Here is a 24,598-nt window from a genome sequence, read left to right as displayed (position 1 = left end):
GTAGCTCACTGCATGACTTCTGGCTGCACAGCGTCACGATAGGAAGGGAGGACGACACCCCCTCCCCCTGAAATTTATGACTAGTGTCTCTTCCCTGACACCACTTACATGGACAAGCTGCTCCTGAGTATCGTACTCCTTCGCACAACTTTCCCAGTGACAGTTGGTCTCATAAATAACTTCGGGCTCCTGTTTGCATTCGTCCTTATCAAGTTCCTCTTTCAAGTCCGTCAGATGCTCCTGCAAGATACAAAGCACTCTGCGTAAGATGGACTGGTTTTGCTTGAACTCCTCAGTCACCCATAGATTACACAGCAGGTGCTTGTGGAAGAAAGAAAAGCACCATTGCAGGGCGACAGCGACAGCATGGCTGGCGAGTCACAGAAGGGTCTGCCCAGAAATGGCATCCAAGCGAGGAGCTGAGCATTACGCGCAGACCAGGTGACTGAATATAGAAATCTGGGGTGCTTCCAGACAGGGGCTTTGTTTGCCAAGGGGTCACTGAGATACTGCAGACAGGTCTCTGGCAGTAGTTGTAGTTTTTTTTTCTGTTTTAATTATCAGGCTTCCCCTGTCTGGAAGCACTCTGAATCAGATGGGAGGTGGGAAATGCAGGCTGGCATTTTGTTGCCAACCATACTCTGTATAAACTGCAAAAAATATTATTAATAATAAAAACCCTTCATTGTGTGATGAGCACTGACCCCACAATAAAACCCCCTGGGGGTCTGACTTGTGCCGCAGGCCACCTCTGCTCCCCTGCAGCCAAACAACTGGCCTTACTTATGTACCACTTTTCACTGATGACCTCAAGACACTTGCGAGATTTTTAGATTGGTGATTTTGACACAGTTTGCATAAATGAAAACAACAATGAGTGCATAGAAAACAACTGGCACAGTCCCCCCCCCTTTAAGGCAGAGAGTTTTAAAAAGTATTTCAGATGGTGAAAAAAAAATGATTGAAAATGCCTAGGTAAATAAGAACATTTTTGCCTGGCCAGCAAAATGAGGAAAGGACAGCACCAGCACCTGGAACCTCTGGGAAGCTGGGGAAGAGGACTCACCCTCATTGATTCCCCCCCCCCATGAGATTTCCATTTTGCTGCTGTTAGCCTCCTGGGAGGAAGAGATGAGGAATCCAGCTGCAAATTGTCTAGCCTGGTGGGAACCAGTCCCTTACCCCTCTAAACTGTATTTAAGCCACACTGTTGAGGCTCCTTGGAGTCCAGTATGGCCAGTACCTAGATCTTTATTTATTGCTGTGTTAAGTTTCTTTTTGCATTGTGCTTAAGCAGTTAAGTCCAGGTTATTCCTTTTGCAGTACTGAATTTAATTCTGTGTTGGCTGAACGGTTGATTTTGTCCTGTTTTAAGTTACTGATATGCTTTATAAACTGCTTTCTCCTCCAGTCCTCCCAAATGCCACCTCTATTGGAGGGCTGATGGAAGCTGGAGTCCAATATCTGGATGGCCACCTGTTTACTCTGCCATAGAGGCTAGAAGAGATTTGCATGATTTCCATGTTTTATACTGCAAAGAGTAGAGTCTGTATCAACTCACTCACAGCCCAGATCCCACCCTCCCTACTTTCTCTCACTTTCTGTGCCACATCCATCCACAAACACACCCAGCCTCAATTCAACTGGGATTTGGGACCGTTCAGTATGTCAAAAAGTGGCAAATCTGCTAAGTTTGCACTCAACAGGAAATCTCAGACAATCACATCTTTCCCCAAAAATGTACCTGTGTGAAACATGCATTTGCGGTGTGTGCCATGGTCAGAAAATTACGTAGGTGTACATAAAGAATATTGTGAGTGTACAGCTGGAAACATAATCTTAAACCATTTTTTTTTTAATATTGTGGGCAGAATTCACCAAACCAACCCTGTCAATGGAAGGATGGCGTAATCACTTCCATTTGTGCAACAGGGATTTCTCCCCCTCTCCTCCTCTTGCCTGTCTCCTGAAATTGGCTGGAGGTGGAGAACCCCCAAAACAGCACACAGAGGGAGGAGCAGGGGGTGGGGAATCATTGCTTGCACAGACAGAACATTTGGAAGAGGGAGAAATCCCTGTAGCACATTGACTTCTACCTGGTATTTTAACATTTCTGTGACCCACCCTGAGACCTTATGGTGAAGGGTAAGCTATAAACCACCACCACCACCACCAACAACAACCATAAGTGAAGAAGGCTTTACATTGAAATAAATTTTAAATCTTAGGTATGGGGTTTTAGGAGGGCAAAATTTAGAGATACATACGGAATTAACTAAAAGACACTTGGATTAATATTGCCCCATTCCTAACCTCAGGAAATCCCCCTTTGCACTCTCTCCAGGTAAGAGACCACAATCCGTGACCTGATTAAGCTGGGAGTAAAGCAGGCTGGTTATTCTACGTCATGTGCTGCTTCCTGCCATTGTGTGCTGAGGTGTTCCTAAACCCAAAGCTCTGGAGAGATGCCTCTTTGCCCTAATCGTGCTGACTACAGCATGTTTATCTTTCCCAGATATGCTATCTTCATCAATTTTACCAGCCCCCTGATGATTGCACATGTTGCTGTCCCCATGCATCATGCCAAAACCCGCTTCTGAACTGGAGCTGAAAGAGAAATTTGTCATAAACTCTTCTGTTGGCTTGACAATAGCATCGCCTCATATTTCATGAAAATGAAGTGCCCAGAGCACTCCCAATAGTTTACAGTTGTGATAAAGAACGGTCAGATAGATACTGCCAGCCATTAAGCAGTTTGGAAGTGTGCGGCTCCGACAAGAGCACAGAAGCCGGGGGGCTCTTGTGGGTGTCAAATGTGGTGTCATTGAGGTAAAGGATGCTGCTGTGAGCAATTCCTCCCTGAATAGGGGTAGCTCCTTGCTGGAGAGCTTCCTAGCTGCACACAAGATCTCCTTGTAATCTATGTTTGCTCTGAGACACCATTACTGCTTGCTTTGCAGTCTACAAGTGGCAAACATCATTTTTAAAGGCATCTGGCTGAAATATGGCATTTCTGCCTAAGCCAGCAGGAGGATTCCATGACCCAGGAACCCACAGCGTGTCTCAGTCCAATCACTCATGAAAAAAACCAGCACCTACCCATCATGCTGGGACTTAGAGTAGGCAATCTATTACCTCCAAACACTCCCGCTCATCTGTTTTGTCCAACAACCCATCCACCCCCAAACCCATGCATCTTTCAAAGTGGAACACAGCAGCTTTGTTTAAATTTTCTTTTCATTATCATTTACAAATTGTGAACTGCAGATTTGGTCATGTGCTGGAGCTGTTCTAGGTGTGCATGCTCCCATTTGATCTTCATGTGGCACAGAAATTTGAGCCTCCCCTTTCCCCCCAGTGTTAGCATTCTTTTCTTGGTCGGAAGGGACCCCCAAATTTACTCTCATTTTCTCTCCCTCTCCCTTTGCATGGCAGAATAATCTGTTCACAGACCTCTCTTCAGATGAACCTGTCTGGGCAAATCAGACTACAGTTTCCTCACTTCCATTGGAAGGCAAGTGCAGCTGAAGCTATTGAGGCTGCAACTTTAACAAACTTAACAGAGACAGCAAGTCCCACTGAACTTAGTTGGGCTTTTACCCGAGTACATAAATATAAGATAGCACCATAAGTTGTCTGATCAGCTTCAGGTGGCTCAGGCAAAGAAGCCAAACCACATGTTGCAGAGCTAAGCAAAAGGTTTTGCCTAATGATCCAGGAGAAACCTCTTATGTCTAATTTACACCTTACTATCTTTACAGTGGGGTGTGTGGGTGGCGCTGTGGGTTAAACCACAGAGCCTAGGACTTGCTGGTCAGAAGGTCGGCAGTTCGAATCCCTGCGACGGGGTGAGCTCCCGTTGCTCGGTCTCTGCTCCTGCCAACCTAGCAGTTCGGAAGCACTCAAAGTACAAGTAGATAAATAGGTACCGCTACGGTGGGAAGGTAAACAGTGTTCCGTATGCTGCTCTGGTTCGCCAGAAGGGGCTTAGTCATGCTGGCCACATGACCCAGAAGCTGTACGCCGGCTCCCTTGACCAATAAAGCGAGATGAGTGCCACAACCCCAGAGTCGGTCATGACTGGACCTAATGGTCAGGGGTCCCTTTACCCTTTACCTTTATCTTTACAGTGTGGTTGCCATTCATTTTTATAGCATATTGCTACTTCCCAGGCAAAAATAGCCTTGTCTGATGTGTAGTTCTGGCAAAGGAAGAACCCATGTGATCTAAGCACTTCAGATATTATTGACGAGACATGGGGAACTGACCTCAGGGGAATGTACCAGGCCACAGAGATAATATGTAAGGGTACAGCTTAGAACCAGCAAAATCCAATTCACCAAATCTTCCCCAAATGAAATGTCCTTGGGGCACAAGCCACCTACTGCCCTAAAAGAAAAGCATCCAAATGGACACAGATGTGAAGACACAGATGTGGCCTTCCATCTTTCCAAAGATGATGATGATGATGATAATAATAATAATAATAATAATAATAATAATAATAGCAGCATTAGAAACTGCTGCCCTGTTACTCTCTAAAGAGTCTTCATAATTAGTTCTGTTCTTGTTGGTAAAATTTTGGAGTCCATCAGCTCAAGTGTTCAAGACAGGTTTGCACCAAGGAGTTACCTGATTAGGCGGGGAAGCTGGTGGTAGAGTCTCCATTTCAGTCTTGACTTTGCTGCGTTTATTAATGACTGGGTTGACCGTGCTGCTAACAGCTGACTCACTGCTCTGCTTGCTCTGAGGAAACAAAAAGGGGCAGTAGGGAGGTGGGGAGCTTATATCAGTGTTTTAAAGGAAAAGCAGCATTTTAATTTTTTTTTTACTTACAATGCAGCAGCAACTGAACAGCAGGAGACACAGTTTAGATCAGGGTAAGAATTAATTCAGAGAGAATGTTCACTTTTTGCCTTTGAAAAAGATGTCAGTTTTGCAAACTGGGCCATGCTGAAGAATGCAATCCACTTTGAGCCATGTTAGCAAAAGGTACATGTATGTTCATATGTGTATCACAATGGGGATAAACATTTGAAGGAGAAAGTGACATGTGGGGATGGAAAACTTCTTTTCTGTTTCTTTAAACCTGAGAAACAAATTCACTCTTTGTGATTTAAAACTTGAGATCTTAGTTGGAACACATTTAATAAATATTTAAAGTATTAAAATGTAGTGCTTTTTGCCATTATTTGTTTACTTATGTGTTTCCATCCTTGTTTGTTCATCTGTATACTGTGGCGCTTCCCAAAAAGGAATCACTGTTCTGTCGGTGGACTGCTACTGCTAGTTACTGAGGAGTGAATTTGCTTCCCAGTTTTTTTTGTTTTTTAAAAAAACACCCTGCAGATTCACACAATCATTTTCAAGGTTTATTTCCACATTCTTCATTTGATAAATGTGCATATGGAAACCTCATCATTTGAACCAGCTGTTTCATGCACAAATTGCTGATTAGACTAAGCTCTGTGGATTTCCCCACCCAGTTCACGGAACTCAAGATGGCAATCTGAGCTCATAGTGTTTGAGTCATTTGTGCAATGGGTGCAAATATGCCTAGTTTCAAATAGTTCTCACAAGTAAGAAAAAAGAAAAGGGGAGGGGGAGAGGGCCCTGTCTTATCTGAATGCTATCTCATAGGGCAAATACACAGATTATATTAATTTTCCTTGATCATCTGAATTATGTGGAAGACCAAGTTTCAGCTAAGCACACCGATCATATAGCTCTTGCTGCATGATGTGTGCGTGTCATGATCTTGGAGACATTGGCTTAAGAGAGATCAGTGCAATCAAATGAGCAGAGATGTGAAGACTGCTGTTTCACAGCTGTGGCCTTCTGTGTGTTTAAAGTGAACACCCAACCTTGCAATGAATCCTTAGAGTGAAACTGACAGGGGACTGAAACAGATTAGCTGCAATGGGCACAGTGGGCCTTTGTAAAGGTGTCTGCAACCAGCCCAGTTAAAATCCTGTCAGAAGCAGACGTGGGTCCTACCTGGTTGGAATCAGAGACACAGTTGCTGCTGATCTGAGCCGGAGTGGAATTGACAGAGATGACGGCCACATGCTGCCGTGAAGGAAACGTCGGCGATGGCTGGATGAAGGGAGGCGTATGTCCAAATGCTGAGCTCAAGCTTCTCTGCTGATTCAAAATTTGCTGGTACGTCACTGGGTTGATTGGGTGAGGGAAAGTGAATGCTGGGCTGGAGAGAGAGAGAACATCAGAAGGAGAAAATATAGCAGCATGCAGTGAGAACATTCAGGATGCTCCAAATGGCTAGTTAAGGGCAAAGCAGCCTGATAATGAAGCAACCAGGACAAGGTCAATATTGCTTAGTTTCTTTCTCCTCTTAGAGATGTGTTCAAGGGATGCTGTTTCATGAGTATGCCTTCTGAAAACACAACAAAGCTGGGAGAGGGAGTTGTGGTTTTAAAAGATTGGGGGGGGGGGCTTCCAAAGGTGCATCTCAACTCTAGATAATTACATTCCCCTCTTGCTGATTTTCCCATGAGGTCCATATAGAGCAAGTGCCCCTCTTTTGCAGTTTCTTTTATTTTCTTACGAGACCTGACAGCCTCACTAGGCCTGGCCTTTCATTGTTGCCTGTGCTGCACTGGCAGAGTACGAATTACCCATTGGCAGGTCCAAACTCAGAGTGAACCAAAGTTAACTGTTCATATACTGCTGAGGCATCTTGGGGGTCACAGGTTACTCTAGGTTACTCGTTATGTACAACTAGGGACCCACATCTCTTTCAATGGCTGCAAACTTGTTTCATTACCACTCTTGGTAATGAATCCCCCCCCCCGAACTGAGGGTTTCAGCATAAGCTGCTCTCCTCCCTTACCTTATTGCCCCCGCTGATAAATGCCCATAAGAGCCACTTGCTGCAGAACTACTTCTGGAGTTATTTATATAAGCCACCAATGAATTTGGCGAGGTCCGGATCATTGTCTGAAGATCAATGCTGGCATCGGACAACGGAGATATAGAAAGCGCTCGCTTTCGACTTAGCCTTGGAGTCACTCGTGGACTGGAGAATCTTGACACTATATGAAAGGGAAATAAAGGGAAATGCTGTGGATCCAGCTGGAAATGTTTGTTTTATGTTGTTATTTTAGCATAATTAAAGGAAATTAAAAACATTTTGGCTGTAATTGGAAACACACAAGGAACATGCTGGGGGTTATGTCCGAGTAAATAGGCACAGAAGTACACTGTAAGGGTGATATCCAATGTTGAGTCATACTCAGAACAGACCCACTGAACTCAATGGACTCGAGTCAACATACACACTGAATCTGGACTAGGTTGTGTCTGTGTGTGCATGAGGGAGAGGGCATGCTTCTTCCTCCTTAGTGAAGCTAAACTGGCAATCTAAGTGGCATGGGAGTATGCTAGAGGAACCAAGCAGCCCAGGTGCTGAAGGAAACCAGCTTCATAGGGTCAGATGCCTGATTGTTAGGGGCAAACCCAAGATTTAAAAAAGCATCAAGGCTGGTAGCAGTCAGGGGCTATTTGTGCAGCAGGCCAGACTCTTTGCTTTCTGGCAGGTATGTGCAAATCCACCGTTCTCAAAGGGGCTGTTTAATGCTCTTCAAAGAATTTTCCTGTTTTGAAAATAAGCAAAGTCATAGGAGGCAGGTAGTGTAAAACCCTTCGTTTTGGGCCCGTCTTTCTCTGTTCACTCCATGCAGTAAGCGTTTGGTATTTAATTAATAGTTGGGGTGTTTGCTTTGCTTATTAAAGAAAATGTTCAAGTCTAGCTAGACTGGTCATCCATTTTGCTGGACTGCATTTTGATCCTCAGGAAGGGATTCCCTTCAAGTAGGGGAAATTTCATGTTGTGGGGAAGTGGGGGGGGAGGATATAATACTTGTTATTAAAGAAGAAAGATTATACCACTTTTACAGAATAAATAGAGACATTCATTTGGCAGAGCTGTCGATCAGACTCTTTCATCACCTCTGCAATTAAAAAAGGGGCCCTCTTAGACAGAAATCAGTCCACAAAGGAGGCTCACAGGTTACCCACTGCTCAGAACCCCTGCATTCTATGTGTTTTAAACATTTGAACCTAATACACTTATGTATATATACATAAGTATGATAAAAATTCAAAAAACTGGATTTACAATTATACACTCTGGCTGATTTAAGGCAGTAACAAATCATGATTTCTTAGAAATGCCCTACAGGGCATCAGAACTTTTGATTTGATTATTACTTGCATCAATGGGGGTGCTATTTACATGGGACTGATTGGTAAACGGCAGCATGGAAGAAACATGGAGTATGGCTGAGTTCACCTAATCTGCCATAGAAGGGCTTGTAGAATAGCCAGCCTCATTATAATCTACATGCTTAAGTCTAATTAATGCATGGATAGGTTAATACCATAGAGTAACCTGTCCGGCCAGGCTTAGCAAGGTCACTTCCCCTTACCTTGGCAGGAAATGAGTAATCAAGTCTCCAGTCTGCCTGATAAACTCAGCATGTGAGGAAGCTAAGCTGGTTGCTCCAGCTTAGCCGCATGGCTCTCACAATTCATTATTGTGCTTCTATACCAATAATTTAGGAACTTTCACCACTGCCTGTGCATTCTTACCAATGTACAGAAAAGCACATGAAAAGTTGGTAAGTAAACCATTTTTAAATTACCAAACGTGTGGCCTTTTTCTATGCTAGGGCAAATGGGAAACTTTGGAAGGAACTTCCAAATATCTATACCCATTTTCCCCCTTGAACCAACAGTACTAAAGCAGATATCTCCTTTTAAAAACTAGGCATTCATTTCCCCTTGATTTCCCATGCTAGCAAATTTGATCAGTGTAGGCTGCTAATACCATTGTAGCAAATCCAGCAATCACTTCCATCTGTGGCATGGTTCTGTGGGCCACAGCAGTACAGTAGAAGCATCTCAGGAAGCTGCAGAGGCTGGAGAGCTTCCAATGTATATCTGCCCCCCTCCTTCAAAGCTTTGGTGTGAATGTGCCCTTGGGTAACAGTGGTTATGAGCTAATGAGGCACTGTGAAGCATCTTGCACCAGAGGCCTGATTTTGATTATAACTACACACACACACACACACACACACACACAGAGAGAGAGAGAGTTTTCTCCGTGTCCACTCGCCTATCTTGCTAAGAGGAGGAAGCAGACTGGGTTTGACAGTCATATTTGTCTCTGTTACTCCCACACCTCAAGGGAGATCTGTTTATTAATGTGCCACTTCCCTTGATAAATTACTAAATAGAAAGAAAAGCCTTGTACTCATTCCTCGTTGCTCTTTCCTGTGATTTATGCCCGCAGTGTCAGCTCTGCCATTGGTCCCCATTAATTTGATGAAGGAAGAAGTCTTGATGTCCAACAGCAGCCTGGTGCAGCCGTCTAACACACCCCTTTGCTACACACAAGTAATCCCCCCCCCCCCCGGTGTAAAACTCTGCTGGAAGCTGTCAGATTCTGCAGGTTGGCCTGGGACTCTTCCGGTACAAATATAGTAATATGCATTTTATTACAGCCTGCTCTAATTTAAATCCTTCTGATATTTCTGCAGGGACGGGGGTTTCTGTTTCTGTTTTCAATGCAGCATCTCCACATGGGTCTCTCTGTTATGATGAGTTCATGTGTGTGCTGAAATCACAAGGCTGCCCTCAGATTATTCTACAGATTAATTACTTCTTCTTTCTTGGTTCCGTTTTTCTTTCAGGAAGGAAGAAGGGAAGCTAATAGGAAGGTTGCTTTGTTTTCCTTCACTTAAAATCTGAACATAGTTCTGAGTTCTCCCCCCCCCGCCCTCCCCCACTCCCCACCACACATGAGGTTCTTGTATCATATCAACTTTCTAATATGGTACAAACCATGTTGGCCAAAATGCCAATTTGGATTACAAATATTTATCACTTTATCTTCCACAGTACCATATGAAGAGCCTTTGAGAAAGGCTCAAAATGTGAATAAAGCCTCACAGCCTAAAACAGCCTAATCTTTGTATATTCTCTCTACACTTTAAAAACTCTCCCACCTCCAAAGCTAAATTATTCTATGTTATGAAAAGTATGCAAATTAGAAAGTTTGGATAATTTTGCTTTTGGGGGATATCTGCTAGTGGGTTTTTTTCCTTTTTCTTTTAGGTTTCTGCTCAGTGCTCTCATTCCCCATCCTCTGAAATCCAGTTGGTCCTCACACCCTTTCCAAGACAATCTTCATTTTGCACACACAGGCTTAATGACTAGTAAGTTGCTTCCAACCCCCTTTTAATGGAACATTCTCAGGTTTGCCTTGCGATGGCTGGACAGCTGAAGAGGCAACAAACAATGTCAGGTTGCTTGTCGTGGTGAGAGGTGAGCAAATAGAGCAAGTTTAAAAGCTTTCCTCTTGGGTGTTTCTGCATTTAAGGTGGCTTTAAAGGTTTGGTTCCCAGGTGAAAAAGCAGAGAGTGCCTGCTTCCTCATGCTTCCTGTCCCTCTGCAACAACATCAAGGCAGGAATGCAGCCTTTGCGTTTCCTTCTCCTGAGACATGTTCAGGTTCCTCAGAGAGAGATGTGGAGTGCAGGGCATGGGAGTGTGGGAATGTGGGTTTGCAAAATGACATTGTGCAGAGGAGCAGGAAGTCTATTTCCTGACCATGTTCAGCAGCAGAACACCTGAAGTTACAATCAGCTTGACATACATCTCGTAGGTATTCCTCTAATGGGGTTTCCACACATCACTTTCCCATTTGTTCCCACCTTGTTCCAAACTGGTGGTGTTTGGTACTTAATCCCCACTTTTCATTAATAATATAAACAAAAAATTAAGTAGGTTTAAGCAACCTAGCCTACTTATATTACACCTTCTGCTGACTTAGGCCTTTTCTTCCACCCAACACCCCCTTCCCCTTAGGCTCCCATCTCCAATTTCTGACCGTCCTGCTCCTAAAACACTTTACTTTCCATAGTGAGGAAATGAAATGAACCATGGAATTTTTCAAGGTAAGCACGTCAGCCACCTGCTGTTATTTAGCCCTGCCCGGGCTTTCCTGGTGATTGAATTGGAAAAGGAATCTAGAATAACCATAGAACATATTCTATTTTCCACTCCACTCCACCCCACACCCCACCTTCATTTAAAAATATAAAAAGGATGCAGAACCAGAAGTGTATCTTTCTGACATCCACTCATATGAAAAAGTGGCAAATATATATCGTCAAAAGGAGTTTTGTTGGGCACAAGGCAGCCCCCTTATCACTAAGCAGCAAATAGCTGCCACCAACCTCACTGGACTGTTTCCTTATTAGCATTTTTCTGTACTGTGCCATCTCCTCATGTCTTGTTTACACTGCTGCAAATGCCAAGCATTTGTGCTGGCACCAGGTGGTGTCCTAGATGCCTTATTTCTTACGGCACAGAGGGCCCCTTTAGCTTTGCATTTCAAGATATTTAAGATCCTTGCTGGGAGACAAGAAAGCTGCTTTCTGTTCCACAATCCACAAAAGTGGTTGTCTAGGAGTCCCTAAACCAGCATAAGTAAATGGGATTGTTTGGAACCTGGGATTCAGCACAAGTTTAGTCAAAAGATCTGAGGGAAGAGCTCTTGCAGACAGGGGCTATCTCTTCAGTTTGTAAATCTTGTTTTCAAATGAGCACAGGAAAAATCCATTGAATTTGATAAGAACCAAGTCATATTTTTAAAACACATGCATGAACAATGATGGCCATAATGTGTGTTTTTTATTTGCATCTGGGGACTATGGTCCCCTTTAAGGGCTTATGTTGTCCCCAGCAAGTACAAGATAAAGCAGGAAAGATGAAAGTGAACTTTTTACTGAAAGCGAAACTTTAGCTGCAGAATTTTGTTGAGGCTTGTGAAGTTTCTAAAGGGACTTCTGCACATCCCTGAAGGCTTAGCTTCAAATAAAATCTGAAGCAAAAATTTTGGTTCTTCCTCAGATGAAACATCTGAGGAATTTCAAGAAAAGGCAAGTGAATTTTGGCAAGACTAGTGAAATCTCCCAAGGGGTTTTGCACATGCCAAGCTGAGATAAAACTTGCACAGGAGACTCTTTCCACAGACTGCTCTCTCTCTCCACACATATGATGACATAGGGTAAGGATCTGCAACTTGTGGGGATTGGAGGCAATTTGACCCTTGAAGTGTGTCATCTGATTCCAGATACCAATCCAAGGGTGTGTGTGTGTTGTTTTTTGGGCAGCTGTGGAAACAGGACTTGGTGACTGGCCACTTAAGTGTCCCATAGATCTCCAAATATACCTTTCCACCAACCCCCCGCCCTATAAAGGGTACTCTTTTAAGTCAGATTGGTGTGTTGGTTAGTGAGCCTAGTACAGGCAGCTCACAACTTGCAGACATTTAAGTTGCATGCATTCAGCTTTATGCACTCGGCAAAAAAATAAATAAAAGGGGGCGGAATCAGGGTAGTTGTCTGGGAAGAAAGACTTTGGCAGTCGCACCTGCCACTGAACTCAGTGTGTTTTGACTATGTACGCTTTTGGCTTTACAGTGGTACCTCTGGTTACGTACTTAATTCGTTCTGGAGATCCGTTCTTAACCTGAAACCGTTCTTAACCTGAGGTACCACTTTCGCTAATGGGGCCTCCCGCTGCCGCCGCGCGATTTCTGTTCTCACCCTGAGGTAAAGCTCTTAACTCGAGGTACTACTTCCGGGTTAGCAGAGTCTGTAACCCAAAGTGTTTGTAACCCGAGGTACCACTGTACATGCTATTCCCTGGAACGTGACCCCTGCATAAATTGAGAGTCGCTGTACAGGGAAGTCCATGGTACAGTCTCCACTCAGGCATGAAGCTCACGGCGTGACTTTGGATCACTCAAACCTTGGTTCACCCACACACAGCATGACTGAGCCCACAAGGTGATGGTGAGCACAAAACTGACACGAGAGAACCATGTGTGCCGCCATGAGAAACTTGAATGGAAGGCAGGATCAAAACGAAATAATGTGTTTTTTCATGGAAGGACTTTTCCTTCTTTGAATCACTCTTTCTTTTTCAGGTACTCTCTTCTAAGGTCCTTTGCAAATAAACTTTAGTCCATTGGGAAAGAGACATAAATATACTTTTGTTTGCTTGTTTGCTTCAGATATGAAAATGTTTTAGGCCAGTGCCGCATGACAGCGACCCAACTGCTGCCCTTCTGGATGACTGACATGGGAGCTGGATGGAGTGGGAGCTGCAATTTGTTACAAGTGCCGCTATTTCCAGTGCCCTTCACAAACTACAGTTCCCAGGTTTCTCAAGGATGGTTGAATGTGGTAGAAGAGTGCTTTAAATGTATGGCGTGGAACTGAACAATTGAGAAAAGGGAGAATAGAAAGGCAGTGATCCTGGCAGCCTATTGTAGCTGCTAATAGTCCATGAAAGGTTACAGAAGAGCTTCCTCAGAGGAGCAGTCTTAAAAGCTGATCTCATTCTCCAGAGGTTGCCAAAGTTCTGTCCTTCTGCGTGACATTAACATAAATGCAGCTGTGAGGAACTGGAAATTTTACTCCAGAGCTGCCTCCTGAGAAGAGTCATGTTGAAGGCTGACTAGTTTATTGTGGGCATGAGCGTCAGTAGACAAGATCTGGCTTCAACAGATGTGCAATGTGAAATGAAGCGGTGGCGTGCACACAGATGCAGGAAGCAAACATAAGGCTGGCTATTCAACAATCTGGAACATCAAAAACAAAGTGTTGTGTTTTTCTCCTCTATTAAACATCATGTGCACTGAACCTGTATATGTGCATATATAGTCACCATCTTTCCAGTTCACTTCATGGAACTGATGGAGTGCCTACCAAAACACATGCCACAATATAGTCACTCTGCCAAAATTTGCCCCTATGTACCAATAAATCCACAGAAAACATCTTGTTCAACAAAGACTTTTCCCTAAAGGACTCCATCAAATGCACCACACAGCTATGGCAATGCAATGACTGCTGTGGTATTTTTACCCAGTTTGACTGGCTAATCTGTGGTAAACTTTCTTCCACCCAAGACCAAATATGGTAATCACTTAGCAACTCAGGATACAAGCTACTCAAGTTTCAGAGGTGAACAGTTCCAGCCCCAAACATTTCTTTCTTTCTGTTGTCTCATTTTTCAGTCAGAACCACCTCGTCTGCTTCTGTAAAAAAAGCAGGAATACCAAGTGCCCAATCCAGCCAAGGTTAAGTACGTTTAAGTCCCATTTCTTTCATTGGAAGCATAAAGCATGTGCTGAAATCAACAGGACCCAGATTACAAGTGCTTCAACTTAGGCTATATTGTGCTCAAGGAAGCAAGCAGGCAAACAAAACCCCACTGACTTCAATAACTGGAGAAAACACTTATGACAAAACCGGCGAATTAATTCTTCACCCTCTTAACTGTTCTGAAGGGCCATCGCTGCTTCAAAGCAGGCAACCTAAATAGGCAAAGCAGGCAAAATGTTGGACTACAACTATTTCCACCCCCTCTCTCTGTGAGAGGAGGTTGTCCTGTGTTGGTTTGCATATTGTAAAGCCTGATGGGGGCCTTCCCTCATTAGCAGTACAAAGTTCTTACAACTCATACTCTGAAGCCTCACAGTACCTGACGAGTCTAATGAAGGGTGCTTTGTTAGCAACAGCACCGGAGTGTTTGCAATGTATGCTGTATGCTTTTGATAGACAATCTCAAAAAAAAAATGAGGGTGGGGCCCTTTGCTGCCCTGGTTTCACCATCTGTGTCTGTCATAAAAAAGGACCTACAGTTAAGCACAAAAACTAGAGAGGCCTGGCTGGATAATCCATCACCCTGTACAAAGCTTCCTGTTACAAAAATATAAACACACACACACACACACACACACACACACAAACACACACACTTTTACAGCGAGGACACTATCGTGAAATCCACTACTAATTACAGGTGCTAAGTGTGCTCCCTGTAGTCATCAGGAGCATGATGGCTGCCATCTGCTCTAGGAACAGCCCTTGGGACTAAAATGCCCTCAGGGTGTACACAACCAAGGGCTTGCCCAGACTTGCGCTTGTCCCGTGCCTGGAAAGCATGGGTCCGGATGGTTTTCTGCTTGCCCCACGCTTTCAAGTGGTTTTGTCCTTGCCCCGCTGATTTCCTTTGGAAAGCCCACTCTTTAGTAATAAATTGGAGCAAACATCAACCAGAAGAAAGCTCCGATTCAGGGGTGAAGACCAAATTTCCTCAGGAGAAAGTGGCCGGGCAAGGGGAAGTCTGGGTGAGCTCTCGGGAAGGCTTCTGCTTCCTTACTCACCATCTACAGGGCTGAGGTAATCATGAAGGTGCGTTGCACTGGCTGCTCCCGCACTCTGCATAAGGAGGTCCCCGTAAGGATTTGGATGGCTGGCCATGAGCGTCATCTGGTGATAGTAGTCCGCAGGGTTGGCTCCTGGAGGAGGAGGGGGCAGGCCAAAGAGACCTCGTTCTTTCAGATGCTCGTGAGCTACTGCACAGGAGAAAGAGCAAAGGGGGAAGAGGAGGGAGAGGGAGAAAGAAACAACAAGAATAAAATATTTCCGGAGAGTAAAACCGCTGCCGTGACACTAGAATCTCCCCCTCTCCCTGCCAAAAGGTTGCAGTTACGACTCTGACTTATGCTTAGGACGTGTGTGCTCTCTGTGGACAAAAGACACCAGGCTGGGGCCCTCCACATTCCTCCATTTCCGCAAATTTATAAACAATCTCTCATTTCCAGCCCCCTTCTAATAATCCCTCTGTATGAACACAGAGTTCACCAGCGAGAGCAAGAGAGAGAGAGAAAGAGAGAAATGGAGGAAAGGAGGGGAGGTGGTGAGGGATCCAAGTGCAGTAACGCTGTCAGAATTAACATCCCAGGCTATTATGAAAGAAAAAGACAAACACGGCCCAGTTAACGAGAAGCAGCATAAGAAAATTAAAGCAGGGTTCTAATACGGAGAGTGGGGGGGGGGGGGCGTTGTGTGTTTAGTGCCTGGCAGTAGAAAACCATTTGGCTTGCCAGAACCAATTATCCTCACTTTTGCCCATTTGTGAATTTTCAAACCTGCTTCTCTGTCCGCTCTCCATTAACTTATTTATTGTGGCTTGAAGGAGATGGGGAGGGAGAAAGAAAGAAAACCGAAAGCCAACACAAAGGCCCCTTTCTAACGCCAAGTAATAAGAATTTTTCTTTTGCCGGCAGGAAGGAGGCTCGGGAGTAGCAAGAGGGAGAAAGACTACAAGAGCAATAAAATGCATCTGTAGTTTGCTTAGAGCAGAGACTTGGAATCTTAACACTTGCTAGAGGCCTCTGGGACCAGCAAAACCAAATCAGCAGCAACAGAAAAGCCAGGCGTTACCAGATTGGCTAAGTCTGCCAGGCTGGATTCTAGTTCTGATTCTGCACAGCCTGGATGCTGGGCTTCATCAAATGTATAATACAAGTGGACAATTATTACAGATTATGGGCCATACAGCTGTCATCTGAGCATTTGCATGTAGGTATTTAGGTAGGTGGCTACTACCTACTGAACTTGGTTTTTGGTATGACTACAAAATAGTGAGGGACGCGGGTGGCGCTGTGGGTTAAACCACAGAGCCTAGGACTTGCCAATCAGAAGGTCAGCGGTTTGAATCCCCATGACAGGGTGAGCTCCCGTTGCTCGGTCCCTGCTCCTGTCAACATAGCAGTTCGAAAGCACGTCATAGTGCAAGTAGATCAATAGGTACCGCTCCGGCGGGAAGATAACGGTGTTTCTGTGTGCTGCTCTGGTTCACCAGAAGCAGCTTAGTCATGCTGGCCACATGACCTGGAAGCTGCACGCCGGCTCCCTCGGCCAATACAGCAAGATGAGAACCCCAATCCCAGAGTTGGCCACGACTGGACCTAATGGTCAGGGGTCCCTTTACCTTTACCTTACCTAATAGTGTCTTTTCCTATTTACCACTGACACGAATAGATGATGAGGACCAAGAGCGCCCAGGAATATTAAGGCCAGCAGCGTTCCCAAGCATCATTTTCTTTTTCTTTTTAAAAATCAACCTTTCCCTTCAATCTGATCCTATTTCTCTTCTCCTCCAACCTAGCACACAGCATGGGTGTTTTACCTCTCCTCCTCCATAAGCGGAAGCAACCTAATAACATAAGACACGTCCTTTTCAAATGGAGAGTTTACTTCATCCAGAACTGCCCTTGCCTATTGGCAACTCCCTTTGTGGAGACTACCCTTGAGGTGCATCGATACACAGGAACAGGTTTCAGCTGGCAGCTCAGCCAAGCCTGTGTTCCCCCCACTTACCGTCAGCTGGGCTGAGGCCTCGAGCTGCTGAGATCATAGAGAGGGTCGGGCTGCCGTGCATGGAGCGGAGGTAGTGCTCCATATGGGGGTTCATGTACGCGTGAGGGTGGTTGAAAGGCGACTCTGCAGGCCCCGCAGGGTGTGGAGAAAGGCGGATGAGAGAGATGTCGGAGATGACAGGGCTACCACTCAGAGTAGGAGGTCTGCAAAGGAGTTAGAAAGAAGTCCCGTCAGTGGGGAGTTTTGTTCAGCATATTTTGGGTATATTAGCATACCGTGAAACACCAAAACAAATATTAGTTAAGACAGAACATTTAAGCCAGCTTAACCATTCTCAAATCTAGCCAACGTTGCCTTTTTTCATGGCCACAGGATCATCTGTTGAGGCAGAGAAAAATCGAGGTGTCTTATTTCTACACAGTACAAGCCAACGCCTGTAAATTGATTAAATGTTTTTTAAATGCCTTTCAGCTGATGAGTTAGTTAAGTGACTACATGCACATAGTTCTGCATATTAGCTACAGCCAGTGCTTTTTTTCTGGGGGGATGCAGGGGTACACATACCCCTAAACATTTTGTGAATCTAAGTTTGCCTCATTGAAGGGCAGTATTTCAATATAAGTAGGAAAATGAGAGTACCCCCTAAACGCTTTTTTTTAAATAGAAAAAAAACCACACTGGCTACAGCCATTCCTGGGCAGGGACAACATGGCCGCTGTGCTCCATGCTTGAGCAACCTCCTGTTTAAACTACTTCTCCTTCAGACAACTTGGGGATGACAATATACCTGGTGATGTCCGAGTGCCCACGAGAGAAAACAGTTATTGCTTTCAAGCATTGTTGTGGGTTCCCAGAAGGTATCTTTTTTATTACATTTATATCCCACTTTTCCTGCAAGTTGCTCAAGGTGGCATACCACTCCCTCCCCCCCCATTTATCTTTACAAAAACACGCTGAGGAAAGTTAAGCTGAGAGTAAGTGACAGACCCAAGGTCACCCAGTGGGGATTTGAACCCTGGTCTATTGGATCCTAGTCCAAAACTCTAACCACTACACCACACTGCCTTGATTAGGTCTCTGGTTAGCCACAGTGACAAATAGGATGCTGGACTTGATGGGTCTTTGGCCTGATCCAGCAGGCTACTTGTATGTTTCTACAGGGTCCTGCTAGGTCCAATAGGACAAATGGAGCCCTAATTCTAAAATAACATTTTTTTGAGGTGGGGGACAGACATTATCATTATATAATGATTTCCAACCTCTACTTGCAAGACAATGTAATTTTTGTTACATGGGGAATAGAACAAGGCTTCCCTACTTGGGGCCTGCTTATGCCATGGTGTGGCACACAGCTTGCTAGCATCTCTGGGATTTTGGCTGTGATGACATCACCCACCCCAGTGATCTGTGTGTGCAAAGCTCTATGAGGGTGCAAGCTTCCTGTCTCAGGAAAGGTTGGAGATAATGAGGCAACTGTGCAAAATGTACCAATTCAATTCATATTGGTAGAAAGGGCTGGCAGGGGAAGAGAAAAGCGAATCAAAGCCTGTGTTTCAGATTTGGCTTGAGATCGTTACAAATAATCTCTAGCCCCATCTGGAAAAAATGAAACAGGATTAAAAATAAAAGGAGTGATGTCATTAAGAAAACATCTGACATTTTAATGCTGAGGAAGCTAAATTCAAGTGTGTGTGACTACATTGGGGAGGTGGGAGTAGGAGGGGGAGGGATGTAAATTAAAAGCAGTCCCAGACTACCCTGACCCACGGAGCCTGCCTTCATGCATAAGCCTCGAAAGAAATTCTCTTACATACACAATAAGCTACCCCTTTCATCAATACTCAGTTTCTCCCAACAGGATTGTGAATGCCTTTGATGCCGGCTTGGAACTATGTATTACTTGGTTTATGACTCTTTTGAGTCCGTTCCGATCAAACTAGGAGGCCAACATCTAAAGCCTATTAACAATACCCAGGGCTTGCTTTTCATTTTTGCCCAAAGCTTATACGGGGAAGTGGAGTCCTTCACTGAAACTTTTTTTGCATTGGCTAAATATGGAGATGCAAGATGACAGCATCAAGGTTTTAGCTGGAATGTGTGCTACATTAGGGAAAGTAACGGGTGTGTATAAGGGGAGGGGGGTGTCATCACCTAAATATTTTGTTGTCACTTTGGAAGGTCATGGTTTACACTGAAATTGGAAGCACCTGCTCAACACCTCAACATGCAGCATAGATGGAGAATGCAACAACATCTGAAAAATCAAGATGACCACACCAGCTAATTTATTTACAAAAAGGACTATGAATACTCTGTCCTCAGAAGGGAGAGCACCACCAAGGATGTAATAAAACAATCTACACTGGCCGTTACTGAACATAGGAAGCTGCCTTATATCAAGTCAGACCGTCTAGCTCAGTACAGTGGTACCTCGGGTTACAAACACCTCAGGTTACAAACACTTCGGGTTACAAACTCTGCTAAGCCGGAAGTAGTACCTCGGGTTAAGAACTTTACCTCAGGATGAGAACAGAAATTGTGCGGTGGCAGCGGGGCAGCAGCAGGAGGCCCCATTAGCTGAAGTGGCACCTCAGGTTAAGAACGGACCTCTGGAACGAATTAAGTTCGTAACCAGAGGTACCACTGTATTGTCTAAGCTGACTGAAGTCAGCTCTTCAGGTTTCAGACAGGGGTCTTTCCCAAACTTACCTGGAAAAACCAGATAGAACCTGGAACCTTCTGCTTTTAAGACAGATGTTCTACCACTGGGTTAAAGCCCTTCCCGCTAAGGCATTCCAAGAAAATGAGCAGGTGTGTGAACAGCACAAACTAATACAACTGAAAACCACTTTCATATAATTATTGCTTATAGTTTCATGTGAAAAGGAGAGGTGTACCATGGAGTTAATCTCTGTCTCTGCTGTCATAAGCAGACCCATTTTAATAGCATCAGTAAGTTTAATATGTAATTACTGCTTAAACCATTTCCACTGTTGAACCAAATTGCTCCCAAGCCTAAATATTTATGGATCATTTACCAGCTGCCACTTCATCTCCCACCTACAACACCTGGGGGCTTCTTAAGGGAAGGATGCCAGTGAAGAACAAACTATAGAACAACTGGAGAAAATTTAAGAGCACCTACTCTTTGGGTGTTTACTTCTTAAGTCTTTTCTTTTCCCAAAAAGGAAGTCTGGCTAAGCTCATATGGTATAACTAAATCTAATGAAGGATATACCTAACTGGTCATTCATGCCCCAGGCATAATGCTGAGAACTGTAGTTCTATGAAGATTTCTAACAGATAATACTTTGTACCTCACAAACTACAATTCCCATGATTCTTGGCAGGGGGAGCCATGACAATCTTACTGATATAAAACTCTTATTAAGCGTGAAATATGTATTTGTAATGGCAGAAAGAAATTGTTTTATGGTAAACAAATTGAACTATCACTTAAGGAATCAGAACCTTGTTTTAATTTTATATGGCTACGGCTGTGGTGCTGGATGCCTGTCTCTGATGACCAGTGATTAAAACTTGCAAATATTGGCTTGGATCCCAATAACAGTCTTTTCCAGAAAACTGCCTGTTACAATAAAATGCACTGAGTTCCGTCCAAAGGCAATTTTGTGCTAGAATAAATGCTTCTGCTTGTACAAACCAGAGTCCTAATGTACACCAACCCCTTTCCCCCATCTACTTACTACAGCCCTCTGTGCCATATCTCATACATTTCCCAAGTTCCTACCTTCAGAAACAGCTTTTCAGGGGTACATGGGGATTGGAGTGCTTGAGTGGAAGTGCAATGCCACCACTAGACACATCTTAATAACCAGATTTTACATTTTCACTAGGAAGTGAGGATCAGCACCAGTTGTGGATATTTTTTGGCAAATTTTACCAATTCCCCCCACCCACCCACCCTCAATCACCAGGGCTTATTTTAGTCTCTCCTTGGAGCATCTATGATGGGGAGAGATGAAGAGCGGGAGAATGATCACAAGGAGAAAGGAGCAATCTTTCTTGGAGCATAATTTGCAGCCGTGAAGAGATCTCAGATTATTTCACCAGCTGCCCCTTGCTGGTGCCATATTCTGAGCTACCTGTCAATGTTGAAAGCCACCCTGCTGTCTTAAGGGATCTCAGCAGTTGGGATGTGGTGGGGTGTAGGAACAGTGTACTACTGCCAGTAAGATATATTAGGACCTGACACCTGACACATATAATCAGCAGGACCTCAGGAATGTCAGTTGTTTCCAGGAGTGCAATCAATTCCCTGCATCCTTGTGGGCTAAGGCCAAGCTTAATTTTCTCAACAGCTGCGGATTCTTTGATGGGCACAATGAAAACCAGAGTAAATGTATGGGGTTGTGTCCATCCTTGCCTGCGCAAAGACTTTCAATTGTGTGACATCACTTCCCTCCCTCTCCCGTCCCTGCCCACCCCACGCTGTTCTGGAGGACTGAGGGAACTTCCAGAACAGATTTGGGGGATGCATACAGGGAGCAGAGGAAGTTCTGCTTGAGCAAACAGAATGACTTTGCTGGATACAACCCATGTTTTAATCAATGTCAAATACGCTGAAGTAGAGCAGGTCAAAACTGCCTCCTGGGTCAGAAAATTAAATGCAGCAACACCAAGAGCAATATATGGAAGCACAGTTACTGGAAGGAAACCCCACTGCACATATAGATGTGGACGTAGTGATCCTCCTCAGCTTGCCTTGTGCCTTCACAAAGGAAACTGTAGAAAAGTGTTCTGGTGTCTGCTCCCAAAATATAGAACGCCCTTCACTGCATCAGAGCTCAACACAAAAATCATTGTAAAGCTTTTTAGTTTGGCAGGATTAAGTTTTTAACAGGCACGAGACTTTTAATGTGAATCTTGATTTTGTCCTTCTGCCGTTTGCAGTTTGAATTCCAGCTTGGTCTACTTGTGCACCTAAGTATTATGGTGATAATAATCCTGAGATGGTTATAGTAGGTTGTTCCTTTTTTTAGATGAGAAGCGGGGGACCACCAGTTCTGAATGGTCCTCCATCAAAAACCCTGAAAAAAAGAATTACACAATAGGGAGATAGCCCCACTCATTCGCTGCTGCGCTCCTTTTTTGTTTGCAGGGAATTGTTGTTTTTACATGAAGTAATATTTTAAAATATTGCTCACCACCTGCAATCCAAAATGGGAAAATCCATTCTCCTAGCTCATATCGCTACCATCTCATTCCCACTGCATTCTGCTGTTTGGGCAGACCATACCTAAGAACCATTTTTTTCACATCACACAAAGTTAAGTTAGGGTGATGAGTGCATGGTCTTATTTTGGCTTGGGGAAACTTGTGTTCCAACATGCTGATTGCAGCCCACCAGGCATGTATTATGACCAGATAGGTGCTTGAAAGCCCCATTATTTTTGCTGTCAAAGGTAAGCAACAAAAGCAGATTTACTGAGGCTTTGGTGGACCATGGGTGACAATTTGTGTGGTCTTATGTGTACCTATACTTGTAAACTCTTTCAAGATAGCAAATTTTGCTGCAATCCTATACCAGTGAGGAAGCCCCATGGAGCACAATGGGACTTACTTCTGGGTCGACATATATAGGATTGTGCTTTGTCCCTCATCAAACTTAGCACATGGAATTCAACAGGCAGTGACATACTGCTATAACCAATAGTGCATGGCTAAATCATTGAAATAAAGAAGGTGAACCTCAAATACGTAGCCCTGCCCCTCCTAGGCAAACATCAAAGGCAGAAATTAGAATTGAGATGGGGACCTCTGAAACCAAATTAAATTAATGCGGTAAAGACAGAACTTTGATTCAAACTTAATAATGGTGATTTTTGTTGCTGTTTAACATGCCTCACAACCCACTTTTACAGGCATATGTTTCCATGCTACATCAAAGGAAGTAAACATTCTGCTTCAGGTCCTAATATCCTTTTTTTTATCTAATTATCGTACTTACATGTTCTTTCTATTTTAAGTCCAGCAAGCCCTAACTTTTTTTGGAATAAACCTTTCTGCAACAATGAGAGTTGAGCTGATGGCTTACAAGTTCCTCTTAGCAGAATGTTTTTCTTTTTTAATCCATAAAAGTTGTAAGTACATTTTAAAGCCAGCTCCCAAGATTCTGTCACACGAGAATGATTAAGGCTGTACTCTTAACCCAGTGAGATTGTGGAGAAGTTGGCGCTTCTGGGACTGGGCCACCCCAAAGGAGGACCGGAAGACAGGTGCCACCATATTATGACCCCAAGTGAAGCACTTTATTTCTTCTCCAGAGGAATGAATGACAACCTTTTACTTATACAGGAGAACTCAAGTTGTATCTGTATCCATGCTCTGGTAATCTTGTTTAGATTACTGTATGTGTGCCCACCTCTGAAAATGGTAGTGATGGACTCTGTCCACCCCACCCCCCAATGTACAAAAAGAGTATGTGGTCCCCACCAAGGGGTGCTTGTGAATTCAGGACCTCCACACTTTGGAAGAGCCAAAGCTCAGTAGTAGAACATCTCTTTTGCATGCAGTATATTCCAAGTTCAATCCCCATCATCTCTAGGTAGGGCTGGGAGAGACTTATGCCAGTGAATACAGACAATACTGGGCTAGATGGGCTAATGGCAGTAAAATACCATTTGGACTTATAGGCTTTTGGCAAAATGAATTATAAAAGAATGTTTTGAGAAAGGTGCAGGAGGAAAGGGAGCAGTTAGACTAAGCATACATCATGTATCATGAAACACGTCTTCAACCTAGGAGCAACAGCTCTAGGCCTGTCAAATACGCAAGTGACCACTGTAGTTGCACATCATTAGAAGAAAAGACTAGGCAGCAGTGACTGGACTCTCTTATCATGTCCCTGTATAATGTTGAAATGCTTCTGTAAGTGCCAAGACTGCCTAAAACTACTGTGCAGAAATTAATGCACCCCCGGAGAGGAATACTTATAATTATGTGCTTAACCCTCTCATTGAAATCAACAGAACTTTTTTTTAAAAAAATGCTTATCTGTGGCTGGATTGTAGCAATCAATAGGAGAAAAGCAACCTACCTACCAGCCAATCACAGCTTTCCATTATAAAGGTAATAGCTTTCCATTGTCTAAGCAGAGGCTTCCGCCAGGCCTCATCTCTCATTCTCTCAGCACATGCCTCTGTTTCTTATGCAGACACATATCTGTACACAAATCCCATTCTGCTTGACCCCAAGATCACCCTGCTTCCATTACAACATTGTTGTAGGCTGAACCAGACTTGCTTCAGTGCCAGGCCTAGAATGCCATTCCCTTTGCGGAGCAGTAATAAAGAAATCACTGTTTTAAGC

General features: G+C 44.1%; 1 protein-coding gene across 1 annotated transcript in view; it reads right to left on the bottom strand.

Moving 5' to 3' along the window:
* The window catches only part of GLI2 (GLI family zinc finger 2), a 196,330-nt gene that overhangs the window by 16,614 nt on the left and 155,118 nt on the right, over positions 1–24,598 (bottom strand). Inside the window, exons 4-9 of the mRNA XM_082238127.1 lie at positions 17,267–17,469; positions 15,265–15,456; positions 6,851–7,052; positions 5,998–6,205; positions 4,633–4,746; positions 109–240 (exon numbers count right to left, since the gene is read on the bottom strand). Coding sequence (XP_082094253.1) covers positions 109–240; positions 4,633–4,746; positions 5,998–6,205; positions 6,851–7,052; positions 15,265–15,456; positions 17,267–17,469 — 1,051 coding nt within the window. The remainder of the gene's footprint in view (positions 1–108; positions 241–4,632; positions 4,747–5,997; positions 6,206–6,850; positions 7,053–15,264; positions 15,457–17,266; positions 17,470–24,598) is intronic.

The sequence above is a fragment of the Podarcis vaucheri genome (genome assembly GCF_965113315.1).
Source record: "Podarcis vaucheri genome assembly, chromosome: 1".
In the NCBI taxonomy this organism is placed as follows: Eukaryota; Metazoa; Chordata; class Lepidosauria; order Squamata; family Lacertidae; genus Podarcis; species Podarcis vaucheri.
Note: the sequence above shows the minus strand (reverse complement) of the source record. Positions and strands in the feature narration are given on the sequence as shown.